The following is a 21,858-nucleotide window of genomic DNA, read 5'->3' as shown; positions in this document are numbered from 1 at the left end:
GAGCTTTTTGAAACAGTTCTCTTTACCCGTGATCACTGAGTGACGCCTGGGGCAGGGAGGCCGACCAAGAGTCAGGGGCGAGGGCTCCCCCACCGTCCTTCCTCCCCCCACGCCACGTCGCCCAGTGGCATCATGGAAAGAGGATTCTCCCATGCAAACCCCGGAGCCGGAGCGGAACGGGGAGCGCAGTTCTGCACCCCGTACCCCCGGGGCACGGACACGGCCACAGCACGGGGGGCGGAGGGGCCTCGGGGACACGAGACACTGGGGAGAGAGAGGGAACCCCGCCCGCAGCTGACCCCAGACACCAGCGACGGGACGCGGCGGGGCGGGGCTGAGTGGCACAAGGGGCGAGGCTTTTAGCAGCGAGTCCCCCCTCCCCTCCTTTCGGACGAAGAAGGAAGACTTGGGCCCCGCAACTGAGAAGAAAGAGGAGGGGTCAGCCTCTCCCCGCATGCGGCCCGGGAGGGAAGCCCCGCCCCCTTCCCGCGGGGAAAGGGCACCCATCTCCCATCGGAAACTGATCAATAAATTACAAAGTAGAGGAAAGGGAGGCGGAAGTTTGGGGCGGGATTTCTTCCTGCCCTCTTCTTCCCCCCTCTCAGTCCAGTGCATGTGGTTTGGTCCAGGCCCAGTCCATTTGTGAGGCGGGGACCAACATCCCCCGTTCGTCTGTACAGATGGTCCAGTCCGCGGCGCGAGCTCCCCAGTACACTCTCCCCGGCGAGACCATACTGTGGGCAGGAGAGGGAGCAGCCCAGCCTCTGAAAGGTTCTTCCGTCCGAGTGAGGTCACCTGCATTGACGCCAGGCGTGAAGATCCACTGTGCCGCCCCGATCCCCAAGATCGCCCAGTATGGTCCTCACCTGGAAGCCTACACTAGCAGGAATAGGTCCGGACAGAAACGCCATCTGCCCGGGAACTCCCAGAAGTCTGGCCTGGAGGAAGAATGAGCATTGGTTCAGCGCACACACACACACACACACACACACACACACCCGCCCAGTGAGCATTGGTTCGGTAAAGCGCGCTCACACACACACACACACAGACAGACACACACACACACACACCCGCCCAGTGAGCATTGGTTCAGTAAAGCGCGCTCACACACACACACACACACACACCCGCCCAGTTCCTCCTCCACCCAAGCGTCCTCCCTTGGATTCCCCCTCCCTAGAAGCCAACGGCTCCCCCAAGTCAGTTTCCATTCCTTTCTCAAAGCCTCAGATTCCTTCAAAATGCCCCAGGTGACACTGGACGAGTTCATTTCCCACCCTGGAAAACGGGGTATGATAGGATCAATCCATTCCACACCCTGGGGAGGGAGTTGGCTTGTTGGAGCGGTCCATTTGTCGTGGGTGGGGGAAAAAGGGACTAGACCATTTCAGACCTCGAGAAGGCTGGTGGAATGTGGAGGTGGTCTCTCCCCCGACACCTAAGAAGGGGAGGGGAGCAGAGGCTGTCCCATTTAGTATCCGCCCACCTTCCGGCTGCAGCTTGCGGAGAGGGAGCCCCGGCGAGCCCAGAGCCCCTGCTGCGGCCGAACGAAAGTTGGGGGGCAACATCTCAGCTGAGTCGGGGGTTACGCCTCGGAGGTCCTTCTCTCGGAACATCTTCCGCCAGGATGGGGAGCGGCTGAAGGACTTGGCACTGTCCTAGGTATAGGGGTGCAGCCAGCTGGTGAAGGACTAGGGCCGCGTCCCACTCCACTCCTCCTTTTGACCCCACCCCTCTCCGGCTCCCTCCGCTCCTTTAGCCCCGCCCCTTCCCTGGCACCGTCTCCAACCGCGACTCCTTGGGCAAGTCAAGCCCCACCCCTTTAGCTGCGAGTCTAGAGAGGCAGCTGGGAGAGTGGAGTCCCCTACGCTTGCTGCTGCTGCGCCCACCTCATCCAGCCGCCTGTCTGTGCCCAAGGAAATGAGGTTGCTGAATTCCTTTTCCAAGAGCTGCCGGGCCTGCAGGGGAGAGGTGGGAGAGAGGCTGCAGCGTGCAGTCTGCAAGATGGGGATGCTCAGTGTGCCCCGGGCTCGGCGGCAGCTCACCTGTGCATTTTGCGTGGGGATCTGCAGAAGCAAGGCCAGGTCGGAGTAGTCGAAGGTCTCGTCCAGGGCGAGCAGTGCCCCGTGCACCCCGCTCTCCGTGAGGTTCGTGGCGAATTCCTTCAGGCCCAGCCCGGACACCCAACCCATGACCCGCTCATTGGACCACACCATCACGTCTGGGGATGGAAGGGACCCTCAGTTGCACCCTTCCTGGGGCCTGACCCTTCATTTATCCTGTATCTCCAACCCCATTTCCTCTTCCTGTCTCCACCCCGTCTCCCCTGGCCTCCCTCCCCTTCCCTATTTATGCCTCCTCCAACCCTGTCCCAAACCCCTGCACATGGCTCCCAGCTGGACTCATACTTTTCTACTCACCTCGGATCTGGGTCTGACTCTCTTCCCGCCTCCGCTCCAAGTCCTTCCTGTCATAGTTGAGCCGTTTCAGGCACATGATCCCATAATGCAGGCTCACCCTGAGTAGCAGAAATAGGGGAGTCACAGAAGAGCCCCACAACCCCAGTGACTGTTTTCCCTGTTGCTTGTGGTTTTCTGGAGGCTGGGGAATTGCTCCACTGGATCTGTTCTATCGATTGCTGACCATCCCAGGAGCCGGGATATTTTTTAAAAAGCAGTTCCTGTTAGCCAGCCTGTAAGGAGTATGGGGTCAGCTAGCCAAGCTGTCTCAGGACTTGGACTATTCCTATTGGACCATCTTAATGGGTGGAAGGGGCACAGGAATCTGGATTTCCTAACAATCCATGCTAAAGGACCAAAGATAGTCCAAGATGAATTAATTCCCACATCACTGGTCCTAGTTGCCAAAGACTCTCTAGAAGTGGGGGCTTCCCCCACTTGGAATGTCGCCACGGGCCAGGCAACCTCACCTGTGAAAGCTGTCCACCATCTTGAGCTGGCCCCGGAGTTCCTTCTTGTTAAGATGATCTAACATTCGGGCATCCACCAGCGACTCCATGAAGTAGCTGCGGTACTGGGGCAGCCCCAGGCTGGGCAGCCAGTCGTTCCCCACCCATTCGTGGTTCATGTCGCCATATGCCAGGATCTGGGGCCATGGGCAGGTGGGGGAGCAGTCAGGCCTTCTGACCCCTTCCCATGTGTGTACGAAGGGGTACAGTCCAACCCTCTCTCTCCCAAATCCAAGGTTGTTCTTTCTCTATCCCATAGCAGGACAATGGCCAGTCTCTGCTCAGGACAACGGGCTATTCAAAACTGTTTCCTTCTCCTTCATAATGACAGCACAGGCCCTTGTCTACTCAAAGCATCATTATCACTTGCGAACTTGCTGAAATTGCGGAATCTCAGACCCTAGGCTACTGAATCGAAATCCTCACAGTACATTTAAGAAGTACTAGTCTAGCATCGTCCCAAGTCAGAACAATTGATCAGTCCAATATCACTACTCCAAGTCCGCACAACAGATTCTTCCAGCGTAGCTCCCTCCCCAACAAAGGATAACGGATTCATCTACCACTCTTGTGCTGTCCCCAAAATACTAGCCAGATGCTACATCTGGCCCACGACAATATTCTGGATCCACCCCCAAGTCCTTCACTCCTCCCAGCATGAGGAAACAATCCATACCCTGGGCTATTGGAAACAAAGACCCAACATAGCTCCAGTACCTCAGGTGAGTTCATACCTCTCGCCCTCTTGAGAATAAAATGTACCTCCTTCTACCCAACTTCTTCTCAGCCTGATGTACCCTGTCCACCCACAACCCCGCCCCAAATGCTTTCCCTTTTGCCCCAGTAGTGGAACAGCCCCACTTCCCTCTGCCTAGGGCAAAGAGCCGCTCAGCGTTTCCCTCTAGTTACAGCAATGAAACAGCCCCTGGAGCCCGCGCAACCAACCATAATGGGATGACCCGTGCACCACTGAATGGAACAGTCGGGCTTCTACACCAGCCCACCAAGTCACAGTGACAGCCCTGAGCAGAGCTCCGCCAGCGCCCCCCCGCGGTGAGGATGGAATGCTCCGGCGAGGGGCGGGGCGGGGCGGGGCTCGGAGAAGGAGGGGCGTCCATGCAGCGTGCACAGCCTGTTCATGCGCCCACGACCCGCCCCGCGCCCCCTACCTGCTCCCAGCTGATCTCCTTGGTCTCCTGACCAGTTAGTGGGAAGAGGGGAGAGAAGGGGTGGGTTAAGGGGCAGGCGGAGGAGGGCGGAAAGGACGAACGGACGGACAGACAGCCACAGACTCACCCGCCACCCGGCCCCTGCCCAGGGAAAGTTAGTGCCACCCCCAAGGCCACGGGCAGGGGGCACTCACAGGCTTGGTCGTCGCAGTAAGGGACTCCATCTCCTCGTGTGTCATCCACACGTTTCCTGTGGACTGAGGGGCGAGAGGTGTTATGGAGGTTGGGAAAGAGCTGGACAGGGGAGGGGAAGAGAGTCGTGCTCCTGGAGGAGCCGAATTAGGCATGGGAACACATAATTTTCTGTATGGAACAAAATGATTAAATGTTAGAAGGCAGTAAATGCCATGGGGTTAAAAAAAAAAAAAAGGTGTTCGTGTATGATGGTGGTGGGGACTAGTTTAGCTGTTGAGTTAGGGAGGCCTCTTGGAGGTGGTGACATTTGAGCTGAGACCTCAGGGATGCGTAGGAGCCAGCCTCGGAGGTAAAAAGGAGGGAGCGGTGCTCCAAGGAAAGGGACCAGCAAGTGTCAAGGAGCAGAGCAGAAAAGGAGCTGGGGAAGGGGCCCCTCATTGTGGGACTTGTAGAGAACCATATGAATTGCGGTTTTTCTCCGGGGTAGGATCCTTCTGCTGCGGTGTGTAAGACAGACTGAGGGGTGGAAGTAGAGGGGAGGCAGGGAGGCCTGAAGGGTGTCCCACCCTCAGAGATAATCCAGGTGAGAGACTGTGGAGCAGGGTATTTCTGACAAGACAGAGCTAGAATGAGCGGGCTCAGGATTGGCTACCCTGAAGACAGTACTCTGAGGATTGGCTACCCTGAAGACAGTACTCTGAGGATTGGCTACTCCAGCGGGGGCTGGGATTGGTCCTGGACACTCACGGTGCGGGAGGAGGCAGGAGCAGAGGGTGAGGTGAGTGAGACCATCTCCTGGATGGCAAGGCGCAGCTTGAGCCGGTGCAGTGGGTTGCTGATGCCGATCTCGCGCTGGATCTCCGTGTCTGACAAGTTGGCCATGATGGCACCACTCTTGACATTGGCCCGGCAGGCGGCCACATACCACGCAGGCATGCCTACCCACAGCTGGACCAGAGGGAGAAAGGAAGGAAGGGGTGGACATGAGACAGAGAGACAGAGATATATCACAGCAGAAATGGGAGAAGGACAGAAAGAAAGGGGGAGAGGGAGACCGAGAGGTGGGGAAAGGCAAGTGGGGGAGAAACAGAAAGAAATGAGGAAATTAGCAGTGAGGCAAAGACATCAGGAGTCAGAGGGAGACACAAAGAGACGAAGGACAGTCAGAGAAGGGTGAGCCCAGGGTCAGAGGGGAAAGAGAGATGGGGACAGAGATGAGAGGCAGAGAGGCGGAGAAAAAGAAGCAAAGCACATTGAGAGAGACACGGGAAGAAAAACGGGGAATGACAAAAACACAGAAATGAGGAGAGGCAGAAAAATAGAGAAAGAGAATCCCAGAGACAGAGGCATGGGAAGACACAGAGAGAGAGACAATAGGACCAAGATGGGCACGGTGAGGGGTGAGGGGAGAAGGAAAAAAAAAGCAACAGGAAGGTCCACAAGAAACCTGACCCCTCCCAGGGCCTCAACCCCCAGCTCCCTTCCCCCGACACCTCTGGGCCAGGAGGATGGCACAGGGTCAGCCAGCCCTGACTGTGGGGTTCTCAGAGGGGTTGGGGATGAAGAGTCAGGACATTTCTGGACCCCAGTACCTCTAGCCAGGAGACCACAGTGGGCCCATCCCAAGCAGCAAAAGGCAGGCCCTGACGGCAGGCCTCTTCCAGAAGTTCATGCCTGAAGAGAGAGCACCATGGCAGGAGGTCTCAGGGGTAGAGACACCTAGCCCTCTCGGATAGCTCCCTTCACCAACTGCTCCCCCGCCCCGTCCACAAAAACAACTTTTATGAATGTAGAAAACGTGGCAGAAGGTTAAAAAAAAAACCAAATACCTGTGATTCTTTGTAATCCCCTTCCCCCGACACACATGTACACACACCAAACAAATGAAAAGAGGAGGGGAAAAAAAACCAACCCTCTAGGAGTTCCCAAATTTCCAAGCAAGCTCAGGATCTCAGACACCCCTTCCCAGAATTTTCTTACTTATGACCAGCCCTCCCCCGCACACATACCACACACCCACACTCACTTCCTCTTGTTTCTTCGGTCCTTATCTCCTGGGCCCGTCAGCTTGGCTAGCCCCAGAGGGTCAGTGGCCAGTGTCTCGTCTGAGGGTGTTCCAGCTGGAGGCAGGGAGGGGCCAAAATTTGGAGAGTCTCAGAGGGGAGGCAGAATCTTTGATGCTGGGGGGTTGAGAAGGATGCCAGGAAAGCAGAGGCCCAGAGGGATTAGTAAATGAGGCCACACAGAGGGAGTGATAGGACCACACAGGAACCAATGTCACCTCCTAGGCAAAGCATTGGAGAAATCCCCCAAATAGAGCTGATTCACTAGACTGGCCCTGGTAAGGTGGCAGTGGTATGCTGCTAAATTCTTAACAACTGGCTCCCTGGGGAAGAAAAGGTATTTCCTGATGGGTAGTATTTGCCAGTTTCCATGGTGTAAATAATCCCACCAATTTCAGGCTACCGAATGTGATGTCAAAGCAGCTCATAAAATTCCTGAAAATTTGACTAACTTGGATTTCACAAGTCAGACAAGCAAGCTCCTCTCTATTTAAAAACAAAAACAAAAACAGGTAAATGAAATAACAAATTCCTTTGTCCAACCATCACTCAGGCAGGCCTCAGAGTGCCCATCTTGCCCCTTCTCCCCTCGACTTCTGCCAAGGTTCCAGTGCTCAAAATGCATTACCAAATGATTGCGGACAGGATTGTATGTCAAGTGAATATGTAAAGAAGGAGGAAGGAAGGAATAAAGAAAGGGAGAGGAAATCAGGGGACTCACCCAGAGAAGAGCTGTCCCGACCTGGTGGTCCCATCCTCCCCTTCTCCTTCTTGCCAAAGAGACGGCCTATGGATGACTTGATGCTCTTCTTCTTGGGAGCTTTGTGCAGGGAATCTGGGGTGCCCTCACTGGGTGAGCAGGACAGAGTGAAGCTAGATCCCATCTGGTAGGTTCCAAGTCTTTGTCCACTCCCATCTCCTCCTCCCAAGCAAGTCCCTCCCTGTCTCGTCCCTTATTCTTACTGACCTTCCCCGTGATGGCCCTCCATCCTCCAGGGATCCCGCCTGCAGTGCCAAGGCTTGCGTCATTCTCTCAAGGCGGGCTGAGCGAGGAGTGGGAGGTGGGGTGTCTCCTGGGATTGCTGGCCCCTCCCCTCGGGGAGCCACAGCTTCCTCCTTAGGGACATGATTCTGTAGACAGGCAGAGTTGCTACACTGAGTCGGAGGGATCATGTTGGGGGCTCCTCATTAGCTGGGAGGTATGCCAGGTGTCTAGGATACCCCTGATTTGGACTATCACTTCTAAAGATAGGCTAGATTAAGTGGGAGTGAATTGCAGAAATATAAAGGCAATAACTTCAGTCCTTCTGGAGCTTGATGAGCCCATATTTCTACTGTCTTAGCTTCTGGTGTCAGGAGTGGGATCTGCTCAGTTTCAAGGAAATCTAATGAGTTACAAGTTCTGACAATAGGAAAGCTGAGTTTAAGGCAATAAAACAGGGTTATAGCTCTTGTGCCCGTCTCTAAGGTCAATTCTGAGGCCATTATGGTAGTTCTCAAATGTACATTTAGTCACAGAATATATATATATATATTCTGTATCCAGTGGTTAAGCGGTTAAGACTTGGTACTCTCGCTGCTGGAGCCCAGGGTCTGATCCCTGGTTGGAGAACTAAAATCCAGCAAGCTGCATGACATGGCCAAAAAAATTAAAAATAAAAATCCTATGCAGAAATTTAATGCATAAAGTAGGTAAAAGTAGATCAGATCTGACTAAAGTACAAGTTAGGGTTCAGGAATCCAGTGATTCAGCCTCCCCTTTGCCCCGCTTTTTTAAATTTTAAAAATTATTTTTGGCTGCCCTGGGTCTTCATTGCTGTGCATATGCTTTCTCTAGTTGCAGTGAGCACAGGCTACTAGCTGCAGTGCACGAGCTTCTCATTGCAGTGGTTTCTCTTGTTGTGGCGCACGGGCTCTGGAGCCCAGGCTCAATAGTGGTGCACGGGCTTAGCCTCCCCCCAGCATGTGAAATCTTCCTGCAGAAGGGATCGAATCTGTGTCCCCTGCACTGGCAGGCAAATCCCCAACCACTGGACCACCAGGGAAGTCCTCCTTTGCCCTTTGAGTTGAGCTTTTAGGGGAAGCTAAGGTTGCTAACATTGGTGTGATGGTTATTGTTGCTGTTTGTTAGGGAGCCCTGTTTATGACCTCCCTCCACCGCCACCACCACCACCAAGCTGAGGAGACTTAAGAATACTCACAGCTTTGTCGGTGCCCTCACGGGCAGGGCTGGGGGGTGCCAGACGGGGTGTTGAGTGGCCAGAGCTGGGAGGGGAGGGGCTGGCGAGGGTAGAGGTGGTGAGGGAGGGGGGCAGTGAGCAGCTGCTGCGGTAGCGGCCCAGTGAGTCCAGGCCAGAGCCTGACACCCGGCTCTCCAGCTCTTCTGCCCTTTGTTCTGTTGTCTCCTTCTCCTCTTGGATTAACCTGAGGAGGGAAATGGGGAGATGGGATGAGAGGACTGAGGCAGGCAATAGGAGAGGGAGCTTGGGGAGACTTCCTGGTGGTCCAGAAGCTAAGACTCCGTGGTTCCAATGCAGAGGATCCAGGTTCAATCCCTGGTTGGGGAACTAAGATCCCACATGCTGCACTGCACATCCAAAAGGAGGAGTCTGGGGATCCCAGTGGACCAGGAAGGCTTGGTGGAGCAAAAATAATTCTGGGGAAGGCACAATGAGGTCTTGGTGGATCCCTGATGGCCTCACAGGTTCAAAGGGAGTCAAGGGATCATGTTAGGCTCTGGAGGCTATGGAAAGATTAGGGATGACAGGATGACCAGAGTGTGCCTCAGGATGACCCTGATGATGCGCAAGTGGCTCTGGAAAATCATAAATGAATGACCGTGGGCAAGAGGTAAAGTTCTAAGGAGGGTAGAAAGAGCAAGCTCATAACAAGAGAAGGCTGAGATCAGGGACTCTGCAGTCAATCTGGGATCTGGGAAGGGCATAGAGACATTTGGTGAGAGTCAATATCTCCAGTCAGAATGAGCTGGAATGGAAGACGGTAGTCAGGTTGATATGTTTGCTGGGGCCCATGCAAAGTATCTTATCAGAGAATTGCTAAGTAGGGCAATTGCTGGGGAATCCAAGTAGACCTTATGTGATGGGGGAGTCTAAATAAACTGAGGATTTTTGTTATATCAGGTAAAAATTCTTGTTATCTAGAGTCGAGGTTCAGGTGTTTTGGATTGGGGACCTTGTGTCGAGATTCCTAGGGTACCGGGAGTCTCTGGGTAATGGTTGCTTGAAGCCAGGAAAGCCGTGATATAATGGAGGACTCTTGATGGATTGGATTGTGATTTTTGGTATCTGAGGATGCACTCTTGGGTATTTTGGGAAATTGTGAGTACTGTTTGTGGGGGGGGGCGCGGTGTATAATGTATAAATAGCACATAGGAGACTTCTGGGTATTTCCTCAGGGATTCCTGAATAGTGTTGGGCTGAGAGAACTCCTTGAGGATGGTTAGGAAAGGAGTTGGGCTTAGGTATTCAGATCAGTCTCCAGAGCCAGAGGGGCTGTGGGCTTAGCTCAGGCAGGACGAGAGAGAACTGGGCCAGGGCTCACTTGATCTCTTTGTTGATGGCCTCCAGCTGCTCCTGAAGCATGATGGCCAGTGTCTGAACATCTGCCTGCCCGCTGGGGGACAGCAGCTCAGCTCCAAACATCCCCTCAGCCTCCTCTTCATCTGAGCCGTCCAGCTCGCCAGGAAATGGAGGTGGCATGGACCCCGCAGGGGCAGACCTCTCCCACTCCTGTCTCTGTGTGGAGACAGAAGGATGGCAGGTGGACAGGGGCCAGAGGCAGACGCTGGGTCTCCCCTCACTGCTCCGGACCTTTCCCACCCTCCATGACCCCGCCCTCATCCGTTGACACTAACTGCCCCCACCCTGTGGTCCAGTCCCGTTTCCCCAGCCCACCTTTCTCTCTTGGTGGGGCCCTTTTTTTGAGCCCCCCCCGACACCCCCCACAACCTCCCCTGAGTCCACTGTTTCTTTTGACACAGCCCAATTCTTTTCTTCACTTAGCCCCATCCATTCTAGGATTCTACACCTTGCACATCACCCGCCCCCCAAACCCTCTTCCCAGCCCATCATTCCTCTAAAGTTCTCACCAGGCAGCAGGACATCCACGTGAGGAGACATCCAGGCAAGTGGGGATGGTGAAAGAAGAGAAGACAGTGTGGGCCCAGGAAGCCTTTCTTCTCCACTAGTCCCCGCCCAGAGCCCTGCATACGGGGCACCACCTCCTACTGCTGCCCTCCCAGGCCCTGCTCAGCCCAGGCCTCAGAAGCAGCTGCTGACCTTAGAGGGCTCATCCTTGACCCCTGACCAGCGGCCCCTCTTGCTTGCCCGGCCACTGCCAGCCCCATAGGGGTCCAGGTGGGCACCAGAAGGTAAGGTGGGTGCCTGAGAGTAACGGAGCTCCAGGGCACTGCCAGGGAGAGATCTGTGGGCATAGAGAGGGTGGAGACCAAGGGGTCAGGAAAAGGAACTAGAGGTCAGTGGTCATGTGGAAGGGCTTGGGGTCAGAGGACCGCAAGAAGGATCTTATGTTAAAAGTCAAAAAAAAAAGGGTCTGGGGCCAGAGATCATGAAGTCAGGAGTCAAAAATAAGAGGGGCCAGTGGAAGTCTCAGGAGGACAGGGAGGGGAATGGGGACACTTAGGAAGCAGAAGGGATGTGCTTGGCCAAGGGGGCCCCATGGACACAGGAAAGTTACTGTCACCTGGAGTAGGACGACGGTGGCCTCCCCCGAAGCTGATCAATCTCCATCTGCATCCGCTCCATCTCAGCCAGGAGCTGCTCCTGGGGGAGGAGGTTGGAGAGGCCAGGTCAGAATCTGCCCACTTCTGAGATCAGTCCCTCCCAGCCAGGCTGATTCCAGCCCCAGCAAAGCCTGCTCCATTTCTCTGGCCCTCACCCGCCAGGCTCCTCCCTACCTTGTTGAGCAGCAGCTCATCCTGAAGCTTCTTCATGTTGGCAATCTCCTCGCTTAGTGAGTTCTGTAGGGGGACAGGGGTGCAGTGAGGGGCCAGAACCTGGAAGCAGCCTCCAGTGCACAGAGGCAGGCCTGAGGGGACCCCAAGGGGAATGGATGGGCTGGAATGGTGAGTTAGAGGGTTGTGGAGTGAAGATGCTGCTGAAAAGGGGGAGTCCCTGGGAGCCCAGAATTCAGCATCCTGTGTAATTTCAGCAGATTCAGAGTTTGAGGATTATAGGCTCAGGGTTATAGGCTTGGGGAAACACCAAGAATTCAGTGTATAAGTGCCCCAGAATTCAGCTCTAGGGTGTTCAGGTGAAATAGTGCTGGTCCCAGCAATAGAGCAGTCTGTCAGATTTGAATTCCGGATGCCTAGATTTGAGGAGATCTCAGATAATGATTTGGGGAAAAGTCTGGGGCCCCAAGATTCCAGTTTATGGGAGTCCTAGATTGGGGCGCACCTTCTCCTCCAGGGCCCCCATGCGCTCCTTGAGATGAAGCTGCAGTCGTTCGTTGGACTCGCTCAGCAGCTTGTCCACTGTCTCGGACAGCCGCTTATTGTGGTCATCGTTCATCTTCTCCCGCTGCCGGGCCTGCCCAGAGGAGAGCAGGGCACAGGCGCTGGAACCCTGAGCGCTGCCCCTGCTCCCAGCTCCCACCCCCTTCAGCCCACCCTCTCATCTAAGGCTCATCCTCCAAGCCTCAAAGCCCCCTCACCCGCTGCAGCTCCTGGTTCTTCTCCTCCAACTGGGCCTCCAGCTGCCGAAGCCGCTCCTCAAAATTCCCATGACGTTCCTCAGCCTAGAAGTTGGAACCCATGGCATCTGACTGTCCCGCTAGGACCCGGTCAGGCCCCAGGCCCCACCTCCTCCAAGGCTGGCTTCCAGGCCCCGCCCCTGGAGCTCTAGGCTCCTCCCCAACAAAACTCCAAACCTCGAACTTGAGTCTCAAGCCCTGCCCTCTCTATAAGCTCTGTCCCCTTCTCAGTTCAGGTCCCACCTATCCTTTTAGTCCAAACTAGAAAACAGCCCTGAGTCGGGAAGATCCCCTAGAGGAGGAAATGGCAATTCACTCCAGTATTCTTGCCTGGAGAATCCCATGGACAGAGGAAACTGGCGGGCGCTACAGTCCACAGGGTCGCAGTCGGACACGACTGAATCGACTTAGCAGAGAACGTCACCTCCCACCAAACCTCTAGGCCCTTCCCCCATTCTAAGTCACGTCCCTTTCTAGATCCCACGCCCTGCCCTTTCTGTCTGAATTCAGGCTGTAGGTCTTCAACCCCTCCAGACTCTAGGCTCCGCCTCCCCTAAGCCCCTTCCCTAAGCCCCAGAGACTCCAGGCCTCGCCTCAGGCCTCCCTCACTTTATTGAGAGCCGCCACGCGCTGGGCCAGCTGGGCCTCAATTTCTGGCAAGGTCTCTGCCTTCTGCAGGGTCTGCTGCAGCTTCTGCTTGGCGTCGTCCAGCCATTCGGCCAGCTGACGGCTCTTCTCTTCACTCTGGGGGACACAGACAAGGGAAAGGGAGGAGCTTGGTCATATGGGCCACAGCCTCGCCCCTACCGCCCCTCCGTGGCCGAGCCCCCACCTGTCGGTACAGTGACTCCTTGCTGGCCAACTCGTTTTCCAACTTGTCGTTGGCGTCGTGCAGAGAGGTGGCCTCGCGCTGGGCACTCAAGTAGCGCTTCTCTAGCGTTGTGATCCGTTCCTCCATATCCTCCCGCTGTGCCAGCGCCTGCAGAGGGGACAAAGGACCGCGTGGACTACAGCTCCCAGAAGGTCCTGTGGGTAGCCTAGGCTTAGAACCTCAATTCAGGCACCCCAGGGTACACTGGGAAATGAAGTCCCTTGCCATCTGGGCGTCAGAAAGATGGAACCACAACTGCCAAGAGCTCCTGAGAATAGCCAACATTACGTTGCCTGCCCTCTGCCACCTGACAGATAAAATGGCGGTACAGCACCTCCTATAAACTTTTGGGACAGTACTGGCTTATCATACGGATGACCTAAAGCCCAGGGGATGGAAAGTCTCCACTCTTCTTGGCCCACTCAAAAGCCCAAGTCTTACATTTTTCAGCAACTTCTGGCACAACTCAGATTTAGAATCACAGAGCAAATGCCCTAGGGTTTCACAGAAAACAAAGGTCCCTTCCATCTGGGAGGCAACATCTCCCAAGACCTCCCAGGGTAGCACAGGTTTATAAAACCAGAGAAGGTGTTCCAGGGTCTCGTGGGGGAATGGACTTCTGCCTGGAAGCTGGTGTGGTGAGAGCACACTTCCTAATAAGCTCTCGGTCCATCCACACTTCAAACCCGAGGTAAAAGCCCCAGTGGATGATGAAAGCAAAAGTGCTCTCTCTTCTTTCTCATTCAGTGCTTTAAAGAATCCATGCCCTACATTTCTCAGCAGTCCCTGCAGCGTGGGAGTTGAGATCAAGGAGCTTCAGCCAGGATGGGGTGAAATACAGCCAATGGAGTTCAACCAAGAGGTGGGAAAGAATTTCCCAATGGTAACATAAAAACTACGACCAGATACTGGGTGACTACCATGTATGTGCCATGTACCAACTCTCTGACAAGGGCCATAAATCCTATTTTACAGGTGAGGAAACAGGCTCAGAGAGAAGAATCCGCACACCCTGTGGACTGAATCCAGGTTCATGAGTTCTGTAACTATGGGAAGAGGGGAATAGGGAGGTTTGGGGGGAGGGACAGAGGGCAGCCCAGCAGGGGCTCCGGCCTCACCTCCTTGAGGTCGCGCTGGAGCTTGGCGTTAGCTTCCTCGGCCTTACCCAGCTCGCGGTGGGCGGTGCCCAGCTCCTCCTCCAGCTGGCTCATCTGGCGGCACAACACCGCCAAGCGCTCCCGCAGCTGGCACACCTCCGCCCGCTGCCGCTCCAGGGCCTCCTCCAGCTCCGCCGTGCGCCGGTTCGAATCCCCACCAGGACCCAGGCCATTGGCAAGAGTCTGGAATGGGGACAGTGAGGAAGGAAAGAACAGAACTCAGATTGGGTAACAGAGATAGAATGCAAAGAGAAAGCTGATGGGGGTGAGGGGGAATGAAAGATCAGTTAAGGGCCATGGAGATCACAAATTTAGCTAGCTGACCTGAATCAGAGGTCAAAGGTCAGCAAGAGTCTGAGGGATTCAGATGGCCTAGAGTCTGTGAGAATCATACCAAACATTAAAGGGACCATCACAAAGTCACGGGGCTGAGCAGGACCACAAGCATGGGGGCCAGTGAAGAGCAAAGGAGAGGGAAAGACGTCCACCTCTTACCTGCCCATCCCCATCCTTGCCGGGCTCCTCTAGCCCCGACCGGCGCCTAGACAGCTGCTCTCGAAGGCTCAGAGTCTGGCAACAGGAAAGGGAGATCAGGGTGAAGGGGGTCCTAGAATCCCCGTTTTACTTCCCACTGGCTCTGGTCCTGCTGGGGCTACCCTTATTCCATAGTCTACCCTTCGGCCCTGTGTCCTCGTATCTCTCCTTAGCCACCCACCAGAGAGGAAGCCACCCTTAATCTTAACCTTAGCCTCCTTGTGCCCAGACTTACCCCACGCAACCATTTCCTCCGAAGTCAGTTCTTTCCCTTAGCCGCCCCCAGTCCTGGTTCTCACCCTAGTCTCACTGTCACAGAGCAGGAATCTACTCCCCTTAGTCCTGCCCAGTGAATTTCACCTTAGGAACCTGGTTCTCCACAGTCCAACCCTATTGGTCCTGTGCCCTAGTCCTGTCCCCAGTAGATTCTAGGACCCGCCCAATCAGCTCCACCCCATTGGTAGTTCATTAGTCCCGCCTCCTTCTTGGCTACACCCCCACCTCCTGATTGCTCAGCTCCAGTTCCTCCTCTAGCACAGCCACCCGCTCCAGCGCCATTCGCAGCCGCTCTCGGACCTGAGGATGGGGGCAAGACCCAGTGAGATGGAGATCAGACCTGAGCAAGGACAGCTGATGCAGAACACCTTGGAATGGACCCGATAGGATGACATTATCATTCCTCTATTTATAATAGGTGTGCAGCCTCAAGCAGCTAGCAGGGCAGCCTCGCCCACTGGTATACCCCTATCTTATTACTTTTTTCTATTATCAGGTCTCAGTCTGCAGTAGTCTGTCTCAATCAGTTTCAAGACAGTCATCATTCTTCCCACTTGGGCTATTTCCAACCAATCACAGCCAGAATTTCTGCCATTCAAGACAGCCCAGCCGACCACGGGTTTCTGTTCTATATGCAGTCTCTTATTCTCATACCTTCTCATCCAGGGCCTTGTGATGCTCGAAGAGGGATTTTAGAGCCTTGAGTACTTCCACCTCGGAAGAGACCCCGCCCGGAGACTGGGCCTGGCGCTTTACCACGGTCATGCGCAGTGACCTCTCGTGCCTGGACACCAGGCATTCCAGGTGTTCTAGGAGAAGCTACAGGGATAGAGCACCGGGCCAAGGAAGAGTGTCAAGGGCAGAGAGGCAGAGTGCAGGAGGAGGATTCAGACAGGTGCAGACACAGGGAAGAAGTGGAACCGAGTAAAGAGGTGTGGAGAGACAGGTCCGGAGAAGAGAGGGATAACGGGTCGGTGGTGGGGCGGTCAGGAAGAAGTGGTACAGAAAATGAGAACGGTTATGGAGATAGGGGAGGAGACATGAAGGAAGGAGGGGACCAGAGGAGACCGCCCAAGTTGTGGAAGCAGGAAGAAGAAAGGAAGGCAAGAGAAGGTATAAAAAGATGGGTCAGGCTGCAACACCCAAGGCCCCGCCTATCCCGCTTAAGTCCCGCCCCCAAGACGCCTCACCCGTGTATTGTTCCGCTCCGCCTTCAGCTCCGCAATTTCTTCCTCCCGTTCCAGTAGCTGCTCCCGACACAAGTTCAGCTCCTTCGTCAGAGCCGCAAACTCCTGTCCAGTGGTGAGCAGAATTGTACAACCAGATCAATCCTTTTCCCATCTCCCTCATTCCAAAAGACTGGTAAGTTAGTAAGTCCCTCCCATCTCAGCCAAGTCCCTCCCCTTCAAGCGACCTAGGCCCCGCCCATCACAGGCAAGCCCCTCCTCCTTCCAAGAGTCAGGTCCCGCCCCTTCCGGCCGCCCTGCCCCTTGCCATCGCGAGCAGAGGCCCCGCCTCCCTCAGGCCCCGCCCTGGCCCCGCCCAGACCTGGGGCAGCGCGATGCTGAGCTGGCGCTGCAAAGAGTCCTTCTCGTGGCCCAGTTCGCGCAGCCGCAACTGCGCCGTAGCAAGCCCGTCCTGCGCTTCGCGCAGCGTCTCCAGCAGGCGCTCGCGCTCGGTGAGCATCGTGACCATGAGGCGCTCCAGCTCGCCGCCAGCCTCGTCCGGGCCCAGCGCCGAGCCCCGCCGGCCATCCTCGCTGATGGTGGGCATCACCTCGCACATCATGGCGGCGGTGCTGGCCTGCGTGTACCGGGAGGGGGGCAGGGAACCGAGAGCGGCTTCGTCAAAGCGCAGGCAACGAAACTGAGGCACGGTCACTGGGATACTACATAGTGAGAACTGAGGCTAGACAACCCAAGCAACTGCACAGCAGAAACGGAAGCCCATCCATTCCGATCATGGTGCAAGATAAACGGAAACCCAATGCTCTCAGGAAACCAGACCTGGGTGAGAGCACTTGGAGAAACTGAGGTCAGACTTCATCTGACAACGGGGAGCAAACCTAGACTCAGCTTATTGGGAGAAACCAAAGCCGAGGGACCCACTCCCTGAGAGAAAGCGGAACGCTTGGAAGCCCCTCCCCTCCCACCCAAGGGCTTCCCAGGTGGCTCAGTGGTAAAGAATCCACCTGCCAATGCAGGAGACACAGGTTCGATCCCTGGGTGGAGAAGATCCCCTAAAGAAGGGAATGGCAACCCACTCCAGTATTCTTGCCTGGGAAATCCATTGGGTCCCAAAGAGTCGGACATGACTGGATGCATGCACATTCCCCTCCAGTCCAAATCCCGCCCCTGCAAGGGACTCAGGCCCCGCCCATCTCTGGCACTGTGGGAAAATCAGTCTACCTATTCTGGCCCTGCTGAGAATTCCCTTCAACCTCACTGAATGAATGAGAAAACTCAGGCCCAGGAGAGGGAGACTATGTCTTCAGGAGGTCACTGGTAGGTAGTCACCTGTATAATGTCACAAGGATGGTCCTGAACTGCTATTCAGCCCAATTTCTGCCTCCTTCAACTAACCAGATATCTAGATATCTAGTTACAGGAGAATCTAAAGACTCTCTCCAGGCAGAGGGAAAAAAAAGATGGCATGGACCATGCTAGCCATTTCACACTACACGGGAATCCTAGATCCAGCTACTTCTCCCCTCAGGTCATGGGAATCTAGGTTCCCCTGTCCCTTCTGTCTCCCAGAGAGAGGAGTCTGAGCCTCCATCCTTCTCCTCCCCAGGCCCAGAAGTCCGAGACCAGATCCCTCTCCTTCCAGGGCACAAGAGTCTGAGCTCTCAGTCTCCAACCGTATACCCAGAAATCTCAGCCTTCAGATTTCTCTTCCCTCAGAATTCAGGCCCCCAGGACCCAGGAGTCTGGGTGCATGAGCCGTGGGCGGGGATGAAGGGAGCTCTCCGAGACACTCCCCCTGCTCACATCAGGTCAGACGGGTCTGGCTGGCCCAGCAGAAAGCAGCAGGGACTTTCACTCTGTTCTCTCCTTTCTTTCTCTCCCTTCAGGCAGAGGAATAACCGGTTCTCAGAGTGGATAATTCCCAGCCCCACCCAATATTTGGACTATATCTACAGCCTGGGACTGGAACCTTGGACTCCAGGGAAGAGAGGTAGGGACTGAGAGCCCCAGGACCTGGGAGGGGAGGCAACTAGATGCCTGTACCCTTGGGTCTTTGAAGAGGTATATCTGGGAATCTAGACGTCTGAGTCCCAACATGGAGAGGTCAGATTCAAGAAAATGTTTATAAGAGAGCAAGCCAGCCGTAAGTAAAAAAAAAAAAAAAAAATCAGCATGGTATCTAAAACTCAGAACCTACTCATGAGATGCAGCTAGGGATGTTTTCAGGAGGCTGCTCTAGAACTTCAGATTCCCTGAGAAGGAAACAAAACTCAACAAGGCTAACTGTAGACTCTAGACCCAGTACAGCATGCAGAAAGGATATATGCTTCCACATTTACAGTGTGCTTGGGGTAAGAGCGTCACATGGGGCCAAATAGAGGGGCATATTCTGGAACCCAGGTCTAGAACCGTGAACCAGCCAAGAGCAATCCATAACTCAAAAGAGTGTCTGGTTCACTCCCAGAACCCCAAACATAGAAGGGAGGGTGATGATATCTGAGGACAGACCTAATGCAATGCTTAACAAACCTAAGTCAGAAGCCAAACAAGAACTCAGAACCTACCAGGGACGAAAATATAACACAGAATATAACAGAGGTCATAGTCTTGGTTTCTTCACATGTCTAGATAATGTTAGAACTCAGAGGGCAGAATATTTGCTCTAGAATTCAGAACATGCCCTGGAGCAAAGGAAAAAAGCCTAGAAAATAGCAAGGAGTTTGCCTGGAACTTAGAATTGCCTGGGGGAGAATGCTGAAGGAGGCATTCTGGCAATTGAGAATTTACTGGCATAAGGACTGAGCTGGCAAAGGAGGTGGGGGTGGGGGTGGTGTGTTCTAGAAATGAGGACATTTCTAGGCTGAAGACTCCAGAACAAGAGAGGGCCTAGAGCATGTTTCGAATGCTGAAGTGGCAGATGGAAGAAGCCCACAGTCCACCAGGGGACAAGTTCTGAGCCAAGGTCACACTGGGGGAAAAGATAGACAGAGAAGGTGGGGATGGATGGGCTTAGAATACAGAACCTGAAGAAGGAAGGCGCAGTGTAATCCTGGGGACTTCAGACTGTAGAACTGGATGGTATATAAAATAGGGAGTTTCAGAGACTTCCCTGGTGGTCCAGTGGTCAAGACTCTGCCCTGTCACTGCAGGGGGTGTAGGTTCGATCCCTGGTTGGGGACCTAAGATCCCACATACCTCACAGCAAAGCCCAAAAATAAATAAAATGAAATACGGAAACATATTCTAGAACTGATAACGCAGTTTGGAGAAAAGCTACAGCCCATAAATGGAACACACAAACACATTCTAGCACTGAGAATGCCCCTGGGAAAAGAACAGAATCTAGAACATTGCCAAGGATGTGGCTAGAACCTAGAACACACCCAAAATGAAATTTTAAAAGAAAATAAGCAAAGACTGGCTTCTTAAAAATTGGAATATGTCAGGAATTACTTGGCGGTCCAGGGGTTAGGACTAGGCACTTTCACTGCTGGGGCCTGGGTTGGATCCCTGGTCAGGGAACTAAGATCTGTGGGGGAGAAAGTGGTGGGGGGAGGAAGGAACATATCTAAGGGGAGGAAAGTGGGCTTGGCAGCTTGGCTTGGGAGCACTAATCAGAAATTTGAATTTACCTGGGAAACATCATGACTCGAATTTAGCATCTAACCTGGAATTTAGAACATACCTTGGGTGAAAAAGGAATAGAGATGTTCACTGAGAATATTCTAGGATTTAGAAAGAATTCCACGAAGCACTGCCCGTGTGCCTGTTTAGTTGGAAATATGGAAGGCAGTTCTAGATCACGGAATGAACCTAGGTCACAGAGCACATCTGGAGAAAGGGATGTATGCTCGGTTTATCAATCTGAGAATGTACTTGAAGGATGGGGCATCACGATATGAAAAAATCATGATGGGGTGCTGGAAGCATCTCAAGAACCTGGGTCTCAGGGGAAAATATTGGAAACCCCAGGAAGCCCAAAATCTGAGCTGCTATGGGGATGAGGCAGGGGTTTTTCCAGGCCACCAGATTGATGGGCGATAGTGAGGCTGTAGGGACTTGGGTCCCTAAGAGTAACAGCTGAGCAGCTAGATACTTTGGAGGTCAGAGTTGAGGAACTGGACTCCTGAATCTTTGTGGAGGCAAAAGACAGGAGATGGAAGTTTGGAGCCTGAGTCCTTGTTGGAAGGGAGGGCAGGGGTAGATGGCTTTGATGAGCAGTACAGAAGGTGGGGTCTGAATTCCTGGGTCGCTGAGGGGAGACAGGATCAGGGACAGGGCATTTAGGTCTTCAAGGGGGAGGACGAGCAGAAGCCAGCGAATTGCATTAAGAATTGCATTCTGAGCCCCTGAAAGGGAGGAATCATGGCGCCTGAATCCCTAAGGGGGCAGATGCTGGGGTGCCAGGAGGCTGGGTATATTTATTGCAGGGGAACAGGGCTTTGAACTGGGTCTCTAAAGGGGCAAAGGCTGGGAAACTGGATTCCTTCCTGGAGTGGTGAAGGCTACCAGCTGGGGCCTCTAGCCAGAGGAAGTGAGGACTGACAAGGCTTCCAGACCCGGATAGGATCTGGATCCCCGGATTCCAAGATCCCTAAGGTGGACCAGGCAAGAACATTCAGAAGCCACGACTCCTCAAGTAGCAGCTGGGGTCACCGCAACTGGGGTGCTGAGGATGGGGCTGAGAGCCTGGCCAGAGGAATCCTGAGGCCCTGGCGCCCAGGTCGGGGAGGGCCTGGGTATTCCCGGGTCAAAGGCGCGGCGAGGGGGATCCCCGCGCCGCAGGCGCCCCCTCCCCGGCGGCGGCAGCGGGAGGTGGGGGAGACAAGGCTGCCGAGAATGGTGACCATGGACAGCTCCAGAGCGGGCCTGTGTCCAGGGCGGCCGCTGAGCCGGCCTGGACCGAGGGACTCGGCCGTCTGTACAAGCCGGAGGACCGGAGATGGGCTGACTGGGTCCCCGAATGGGGGACTATGCCGACGCGACCGAGGGAGGGGGGGCCGGCGGCTCTACCTGGGGGAGTCTGACACAGCCTTGGTCGGTGTCGATCTCCCAGGACTGGGCCGAGGAGGAGGATCTTGGTCCAGAGGGGGTTCCCGGGGCTGACCTGGGAAATTAAGCCTCCCGGGCCCTGGAGGAGGCGCAAGGCGGCAGTACGCCTGGGATCCTGGGGTTCGGTTGGTGACTCTGAGAGCCGGGAGGGACACGCCTGAGTCTCTGGGGTCGGGCTGTGAAATCTGGGCTGTGAGGTCCTCGGAGAAGGAAAAGAGAATCCAGGTTCTCGGGGAGGCGGGGGAAGCTCGGCGAGGGGTCCCCCGGGTGGGCGCTGCCAGGCGGGCCGGGCTGGGCTCTTACCTACCTGGTCCGCGGCGGCTGCGGGCGGAGCTGGGCTGCAGGAGGGACGTGGGGGTGGGGTGGGGGGACCGGGCGGGGCCCCTGGCGGCGGCCGGGGCCCGGATCTGTAGCTCTGGAGCTCAGTCTCCGCGGCTCGCGCGGGCTCCGCGTCTCTTGCTCCGGCTTGGGCGCTGGGGTCCCCCTCCCCTTCACCGTCTAACAGCCCTTTACCCCCTAAAATAGCCCCCTGCCCCTGTCACCGTTCAGCCTCCCCCCGCGAGGCCGCAGCCACCAGATCTAGGGGTGCTCACCAGCGCCCCCCAAATCCCACCTTCCCCCGCCAAAAAATTCCTCCTCCCTCCTCCCCC

General features: G+C 55.1%; 1 protein-coding gene across 2 annotated transcripts; it reads right to left on the bottom strand.

Moving 5' to 3' along the window:
* Positions 2–21,807, bottom strand: PPFIA3 (PTPRF interacting protein alpha 3). Of its 2 annotated transcripts, XM_018062761.1 has the most exons (30): positions 21,516–21,807; positions 16,518–16,772; positions 16,160–16,261; positions 15,624–15,788; positions 15,195–15,269; positions 14,655–14,729; positions 14,121–14,342; positions 12,964–13,110; positions 12,741–12,875; positions 12,093–12,176; positions 11,837–11,968; positions 11,335–11,397; positions 11,121–11,200; positions 10,697–10,841; positions 9,960–10,147; positions 8,600–8,822; positions 7,366–7,529; positions 7,120–7,247; positions 6,362–6,455; positions 5,928–6,009; positions 5,083–5,283; positions 4,335–4,397; positions 4,141–4,167; positions 2,933–3,108; positions 2,424–2,521; positions 2,049–2,224; positions 1,893–1,961; positions 1,490–1,661; positions 867–938; positions 2–795 (listed from the first exon to the last, which is right to left on the bottom strand). In XM_018062761.1, the coding sequence occupies exons 2-29, from the start codon at positions 16,755–16,757 to the stop codon at positions 880–882; spliced, it is 3,585 nt and encodes a 1,194-aa protein (XP_017918250.1). In that variant the 5' UTR covers positions 16,758–16,772; positions 21,516–21,807; the 3' UTR covers positions 2–795; positions 867–879. The 2 variants fall into 2 exon arrangements, with proteins under 2 accessions (XP_017918250.1, XP_017918251.1); XM_018062762.1 differs by lacking the exon at positions 4,141–4,167 and having other exon boundaries at positions 5–795.

This window comes from Capra hircus, chromosome 18 (assembly GCF_001704415.2).
Source record: "Capra hircus breed San Clemente chromosome 18, ASM170441v1, whole genome shotgun sequence".
Lineage (NCBI taxonomy): Eukaryota > Metazoa > Chordata > Mammalia > Artiodactyla > Bovidae > Capra > Capra hircus.
The sequence above is the reverse complement of the archived record's forward strand: the minus strand, read 5'-3'. Positions and strand labels throughout refer to the sequence as shown.

What these genes read in the sequence shown, in the direction of transcription:
- PPFIA3 (XM_018062761.1), bottom strand. Translation starts at nt 16,757, where the DNA reads ATGATGTGCGAGGTGATGCCCACCATCAGCGAGGATGGCCGGCGGGGC. An exon ending in TCCAGCGCGACCTCAAGGAG is followed by an intron (nt 13,111 to 14,120) that starts GTGAGGCCGGAG and finishes TCCCCTCTGCAG; the next exon opens with GCGCTGGCACAGCGGGAGGA. An exon ending in CCACCGTCGTCCTACTCCAG is followed by an intron (nt 10,842 to 11,120) that starts GTGACAGTAACT and finishes CTATGCCCACAG; the next exon opens with ATCTCTCCCTGGCAGTGCCC.